The 7,627-nt window shown below is 42.5% G+C and overlaps 1 protein-coding gene across 1 annotated transcript; it reads right to left on the bottom strand.

Moving 5' to 3' along the window:
* Positions 1 to 1,256: 1,256 nt before the first annotated feature.
* LOC121462168 (elongin-A3 member D-like) lies at positions 1,257 to 2,828 on the bottom strand. Its single transcript, XM_041673574.1, has one exon. The coding sequence runs from the start codon at positions 2,826 to 2,828 to the stop codon at positions 1,257 to 1,259; it is 1,572 nt and encodes a 523-aa protein (XP_041529508.1).
* Positions 2,829 to 7,627: the final 4,799 nt, after the last annotated feature.

Raw genomic sequence — 7,627 nt, 5'->3', positions numbered from 1 at the left:
TTCTGTGCATTTACCAAGCACTTTGCTATGGTGACACGGTATAAACAGAGACTGCCCTTAATTTTCCGGCCACCCAGACATGAATAATCACACAGAAACTAAATTAATTACAATGCTATTTGGCTAATAGCTTAGGCATATTCCTAACTAGCTCTTATATTTTAAATTAACAAATCTCTATTAATCTGTGTGACACCAGGAGACTATGGTCACAGGTAAGGTTCAGGAGTCTTACACCTTTGGGAGTTACATGGAGTCTCTCTGACTCCACCTATTCTCTATCTCTGTTCAGACATCCTGCTTGGCTATTTTTCTGCACTGCTATAGGCCAAGCCAGCTTCTTTATTAATCAATGGCAATAAAACATATTTTATTTTTATTTATTTATTTATTTTTACTTTACCTCAGCATGCTATGATGCAGTGGTGATTTTTTTCTTTCTTTTTTTTTTTCTTTTTGCTTTTTCGAGACAGGGTTTCTCTATGGTTTTGGAGCCTGTCCTGGAACTAGTTGTAGACCAGGCTGGTCTCGAACTCACAGAGATCCGCCTGCCTCTGCCTCCCATGTGCTGGGATTAAAGGCGTGCGCCACCACCGCCCGGCTAATAAAACATATTTTAGCATACAGAGAGGAATCTCACATCAATAGGGGGGAAATGGTCAAGTGTCCAAACAGAAGGAAAGAAGTCATGTCCAATATAAGAAAGTTCACTGACAAGTGTGTCAGGCAAAAAAAAAAAAAATTAGACAGTTGTCAGAAGGGACCAGCCACTCTTGTGTCAGTTGAGGTAGGGCTGGAATCAACATAAATCCATATTGGTTGTGAAGTCCCTGCAGGTGTTAATCAGGAAGCTCAGTTTGTCGGTCTGCAACCAAATCACAATGGAAGATGAAGGCAAAGGTCTGAGGTTTGGGTAATCTTTGTTTTTGCAGACCAGGTCCTCACCACTTGATTCTATTGAAAGAGTTTGAGTGGACAGAAATTCCAAAGTCGAGTGTTTCCCCTGGGAACCCATGTATTTTTGCCAATGAGATCTATGCACTCTTTGGTGCTCAAATATTCCAAGTGAGTTTAGTGAACAGGCAGGGACGTCATTCCAGGGTCTTGAAAGAGGGCTGACATGGCTCGAGCATGGATCCAGGCAGTAGGTGCTAGAAAATTAGAAAATTTCTGATGCCCCTCAGAATAGGAGTCACTCTCGGTCACTGCAGCACAGTGACTGAGAGGAATTCCAGTAGAGAGAGAGCATCCTAGGTTCACCTGCAGGAATACCTCTTGTAATCCCTGAGGGCCTTGGCCATGAGAGGGGTCCTTTTCTTTGCCTGGGTCTTGGTGCTGCCTCCTGCTGGCAGGCAGGGAGCTCTCTGCAAGTGGCTAGGGACCGAGTCTTCAGGGAGGCTGTTCTTGTCAGAGGAGGCCTCCCGTCCTGGTCCAGATTCTGTCTGCTGTCCTGAGATGGTATTATTGGCGTCAAAGGTGAGTAACTTGGTTTGACGGCTTTGTAACTTCTTAGCTTCTCTGCTTTGGATGCGGGCTTTCAGGGCTTGCAACCTGAGCTCTTGGGACTTTTCCAGCTGGAGGTCTGTCTGGGTCTCATTCTGCGTGGGAATTGCCTTGGCAGTATGAGTCTGGGGCAAGGATTTCTCTACTTGCTGCCAGGGCTCAGCTTTGTCTCCAGCTGGTTGGCACTGAGTTTCCAAGGGGCAAGAGGGCACGGCATGGCACCCTTTGTTGTATTTCTTCTGGAGCCTGGAAGGTGCGCGACCCGAATAGACTGGCGTTCTGAAGTTGACCCTGTGTGCCCAAGTTGCTTCTTCTTGATCAGTGTGCAAATACTGTTGCTCCGGGCCATCCAGGAGGGAGTCATCTTGGCAAGTGGAGGCCACTTCTGGAAGGGGATTCACATCAAGGCAATTTAGCTCCTTGCTGCTGCAAGACTTGCCGAGAGGCGCCTTTGCTACAGAGCGCTGGGCTTCAACTGTCCTGGTACATTTCTTCTTCCTCTTGCATGGAGGCTGTGGCAGGGGCAGAGCAGAGGAAGCAGAACTGTCATAGTTGGAGCAAGCCTCAGAAGGCTCAGTAGGGTGGCCTTGCAGAATACAATGTCCTGGGCTCTTTCTCTGCAGAGGAGAAAGGTACTGCTTGGCTGGTCCAGCATCTGACTTGCTGGAGAGGAGCTTGTCTTCTTGGAGCTCCCTGGGCTCCTCTACGGGTTCGCGGGAGCACTTTGCTACCTGCTCCTGGCGCTGTGCAGCTAGCCTGGGGTCCCCACAAGATGTGCTGTGCCTTTTGCTTCCTCTTGCCTCCAGCTTTGGGTTTTGAGTTGACCTATGGTCAGGGCTTGTGTGTTTGCTTAGGCTCAGCCTCGAGCTTAGGGTTGAGTTTGGGCTCTGTCTTAGGCCCGGACTTGGGTGTTTACTGGTACTGCTCACCTCCAAGACCTTTCTCCCATTTTCTCTGTCTTCCTTAGACCTGGGCTCATGGGGCTTGTCTTCTGGAGAGTTTTTTGACGACTCTGTCATGAGGCTCGCCTGAATGGCAAAGTTCTGTATGTCTGACTCAGACTGGGGCCCAAACTGGGACCTTCTTGACCACAGGGTGGCAAATTCCTTGGCAAAGGGGACCAGGAGCTGCTCTTTCCTCAAGCGTTTGATGGTCTGCCTGAAGCCAATCTTCTCCATGGTGTCACATAGGATGGGCTGAGAAGAGAGTTCCTTCAGGGTTTTGTAGAGTTTGTGGGGCTCTGTCTCCCTGTACAGGTGCTCCCGCAGCTTAAGCAGGGTTTCCAGTTGATGGACAAACTCCATCTCCACTGCTGAGGACTCCATGGGGGATCCCAAGAGCAGCAGGCTTCACTGGGCTACCCCTCTGTCCGGGGACTTGGCTGGCCTCTCTGAGTCAGAGGGCAATGCTTCTGTGCTGGCCTGTGTGTCAGCTGGCTTTCCTTGTGCCTCACTGCTGCTCTGCTTGCCCTTGCATTTAAGTAGTAGCTGTGCCACACCTCCTTACCACTATTCAATCAACTTCTAGGCTGATTCAGCTGGCCCCGCCCTTTCTGTCTTTCAGGTCTGATAGCCCTGCCCACTCCCTGGCTCTCATGTCCTCCTCTGCTTCCAACAAATGCCAAGGCCACAGACTCAATAGGTACAAGAACACTGCCTCCCTTATGGGTGATCCCTTCCACCTGGGAGCCCCTTTAAGTTCTTCTGATTCCTCCTGGAATAATGAGCTGAGTTCACCAGTGGTAAAGTTAAGCATAGTGCGCATGCCATGTATTGTACCTACTCACACAGCATGAACAAGTAAGGCTTAATGGGTTCAGCAAGGCTTCTGATCTGAACTTCATTAAGTCAAGAACTTTCCTCGGTGGGCTTGGTGGTCATAGCTCCATCACCTTGTGACCATCTCCTCCCTCTCTCTCTCTTCTCTTTCCCCAACCCAGCTGTACATTAAGGTTTAATCAGGTGCTTCCACGAATAGCCACACCACAAAGTTTCATTTGGGTTTTCCTATTTGGGTCATTGGTTCTTTCTTTCCAAGGTTATACTCTGATTACTTACACTTTGATTGAATCTCTCTCTCTCTCTCTCTCTCTCTCTCTCTCTCTTTCTCTCTCTCTCTCTCTCTGTGTGTGTGTGTGTGAACACAGTATTCTTTTCTCCCCCATTTATGTTTCACTAAATCTCACTCTCCTTCACTTGTTTTCTTTGATTCTCTAATTTTTTTTTATAAGCTAGTACCCATACCCCTGGTTTTCATTCCAGGATTTAATTGTTAGATTAATATGACCTTGAGTCTGATCCGCTCAAGGTATTGCATCTAAGGGTAGATTCCACAATGCCTGTAATCTCTTCTTAATGAGGTGGATTATCTAGGTGGATTATCTATGATCCTTGTTTCTTTTTTATGATCCTCCATCTTTATTGACTCATTTACAAACACACACACACACATTAATAAAAACTCAGAACCAGATATTGGAGTGAATGGTGAAACATCAGCAAAATAAAAGATCCAGTCACTAGAGAGACCTTTTGCCTCTATCAAATCATCAGGCCAATGTGGAAAAGATCCTGTCTTCAGAAATCCTCAGACAGAATGCTGTATCTAGGACACTTCAGAATGAACCTGAACTCCTGTCTCCCTCTACCCTACATTCCTCCCTCAGTCCAGTCATAACATTTCTCATGTCCACCTCCCTAGAGCTGGGATTAAAGGTGTGAGTCACCACCCCTCAGCTATTTCTATTGTAGACTGATTCAATTTTTGCATACAGACCTTGGTAGCCTTGAACTCATAGACATCCCTCTGCCTCTGTCTCCATAGTCCTGGGAATAAAGATGTATGACACGACTATTTTGCCTGCATGTCTTTCCAGTGTTGCTACCCTCACACTCTCTTCTCCTGGCAACCTTTATTTTTTAAAGCAAAAACAAAATATCACCCCACAGCTTTCTTTTTTTGGAACTTAATTACACACACACACACACACACACACACACACTTATCCATGAAAAATATTTTAGGGTCTCCAATGTTTATTTTTGTTTTCTTTCATTTTTAACCAGTTTTCGATTCTTTTGTTTAATATTTTACTTTTTACTTACTTGAAGATAGCATGCATGCATGTATGCATGTCCAAAATTCATCACACACATATACATATGTATATGTATACACACACACACATATATATACACACACGTGTGTGTGTGTGTACTATTTCTGTAAACATGTTTGTTGACCAAGTGCTATTCTGTTGACAGAGGTTTCTGTCTCAACCAGTCCTGCAGTCATTCAGTTCCAAAGAAACACACAGAGGTCTACATTAATTATAAACTGATTGGCCAAATAGTTCAGGCCTCTTATAACTATTTCTTTTAAGTTACATTAACCCATAATTCTTGTCTCAGTTAGCCACATGGCTTGGTACTTTTTTTAAGTGAGGCAGTTACATCTTGCTTCCTCTGAAGCTTGGTCACGACTCCAGACTAAACTTCTCTCTTTCCAAAATTCTTGTTGCCCCACCTCTACTTCCTGCCTGTTCACCCCAACTGTACTTGCTGCCTGGCTCCTGTCTAATCAGCATTAATTTAAAATATAATTGACACAGTACAGACCACTGTCACACAGCACTTCCCATCCCCCCACACACTTAAAAAAAAAAGAACTCTGATTCTAATATCCTTTCTTTAGCTTTTCTCCTGACCATTATCCATAACAACTTGTAATCAACATTCTAAACAAAGGAAAATATCCATAGTCCATTTTTTGGGATTGTGGGCATAGTTTTTCAGAATATTTCCTGCTGATCAGGGGTGCTGGTAATCTTACGTGGACCTAAAATAATTAGAATTATGGCCAAGTCCTGACTGGAGTTTTCTATGATGCTCCATCATCTCAGGCAGCAGTCTTGAATTTGTTCTGGATGTAGAACTCATATATCTGGCCATCTGCTCCTACCAGAGATTTCTCAAAGGGTCTTCTTTGATCAAACCTGAATTTTCTTAACTCAGAATGAACTTACAGCTTCTCATTTCCTGTGGAAATAAAAGAAAATCCTCTTCTCCAAAGTAACATACCTTTTTACTTCAAATTTGAAGTCAAGGTATTTTAAAAATACCTATCTTGGATTAATTCTGCAGCATTTATAAACACTTATCATGTTCATATTTTTGGGTCTGGGTTATCTCACCCAGGATAGTGTTTTCTATTTCTATTCATTTGCATGCAAAATTCAATGGCTCAGCCATTAAAGGCTAGAGTCAAAACCAAAAACGTTTAAACATTTCAAGCATGCCTCTATACCCACTTTTAAAGTTGCATATGTTTTAAATTCATAGACAATTTCTTCAAAATTCCTGGAATAACAAACTGTAGTTCATCGACCTTTCCTTTCTTTCTTCCCTTCCTTCCTTCCTTTCTTTCTTTCTTCCTTCCTTTCTCCCTCTCCCTTTTTCTTCTTTCTTTTTTTCCTTCCTTTCTTTCTTTCCTTTTGGTTTCTAACACCTTTTTGTGACAGAATTCCTGAATAAGTACACCATGTAGATGACTTTTCATTCTGTTGCCAATGAATGTGTAAATTCTACAGAAAAAAAAAAAGGGGGTCTATTTGTAGAAAGTTTTTTGGAGATTCCATTGCTATGCTGCTTTGGATAGAGATCAAAGAGGGAATTCATAATAAGGTCCTTATACTGCATATTCATTGATGGAAATTATACAGGCTCTGATAAAATAGTACAAGTAATAATTGTACTAACATTTTAATCTGTATTCTATCAGAGAAGAGAAAAAGAAGAAAATAAATCAAAGTAAAATGGAAAAAAATACACCAGGAAATTCAGGAGTGAGAATTATTACAGGTTTATAATCTTTTTTATTTTCGAGACAGGGTTTCTCCTTAGCTTTTTGGTTCATGTCCTGGAACTAGCTCTTGTAGACCAGGCTGGCCTCAAACTCACAGAGATCGATACGCCTGCCTCCGCCTCCCAAGTGCTGGGCTTAATGGCGTGCGCCACCACCGCCCGGCCCAGGGTTATAATTTTATATGTGTAACTTCAATGAGCATGTTAAAGCAGACCAGAAATGAGACATATAGTAAAGTATATTAAATTTTCAGAAGAATTTAACACATAATAAGCTTATTTCAGATTGTGAAAGATTTCTACTAATTGTTTTAAGTCAACTTGACACAAGCTTATCCATTATTTTGGAAAGAAGTCTCAATCCACCATATTGCCAAGAAAATCTTTGAGATGTCTACTTGACTAACCATTAATGTGGATGTGTAGATGTACCTCTTGGCTGTGCAAACCATGAGGAGCAAGCCAGTAATCAGCACTTCTCCACTGCTTCCCTTTCAGTTCCTGGCCCCAGGTTCTTGACCTGTTGAGTCCCTGTCCTAACTTCTGTCAGTCAAGGACTGTTACCTGTCTATTGTAAGATGAGAAGAACCCTTTCCTCCCAAGATGCTTTTGGTCTTAGTGTTATCACAGCAATAGAAACCTTAACTGAGGTGTTTTGTATAGGTGCTGAAAGAGGAAAGCAGGGGATAAATATAGCTAATATGAGTTCTGCATTTAATATATTTATATATTCACATTTTAATTGTAAACAGAGACTGTTTTGTCTTCTTCCAGCCACTCAGACCCAAATAATCACACAAAACTTTATTAATTACAACTCTGTTTTGCCAATGGATCAGGCATATTTCTCATGAACTATTACATCTTAAATTAATACATTTCTATTAATCTATGTATTGTCATGAGGCCGTGGCTTACCAGTAATGTATCTCCCTGAGTCTGCCTTTTTTCTTCCTCTATCTCTGTTTGGATTTCCTGGCATGCTATATTCTGCCCTTCCAAAGCATCTTCTTCATTAACCAATGGTAGCAAAACATATTTATATAGCATACAGAGGGTAATCCCACATAATATAATACATATTTATACAATATTTTAGGAAGACAATGGAAGAAGAAACACAGAGAAAAAGAGACAGAGAGATATTGTGGCAAAAAGAGAATGGGGAAAGGAAGAAAGGAAGAGGAATGGGGGAAAGTAAAGGAAGTGTTATGATTTCTGCAAAAAGTAGAGTATATCACTAATTTTTAAAAAAATGTTCA

The sequence above is a fragment of the Microtus oregoni genome, unplaced genomic scaffold (genome assembly GCF_018167655.1).
Source record: "Microtus oregoni isolate MIOR12 unplaced genomic scaffold, Mior012 000024F_ref0000369, whole genome shotgun sequence".
Lineage (NCBI taxonomy): Eukaryota > Metazoa > Chordata > Mammalia > Rodentia > Cricetidae > Microtus > Microtus oregoni.
The sequence above is the reverse complement of the archived record's forward strand: the minus strand, read 5'-3'. Positions and strand labels throughout refer to the sequence as shown.

Excerpts from the sequence above, each read along its gene's own strand:
- LOC121462168 (XM_041673574.1), bottom strand. The coding sequence starts at position 2,828 with ATGGAGTCCTCAGCAGTGGAGATGGAGTTTGTCCATCAACTGGAAACC.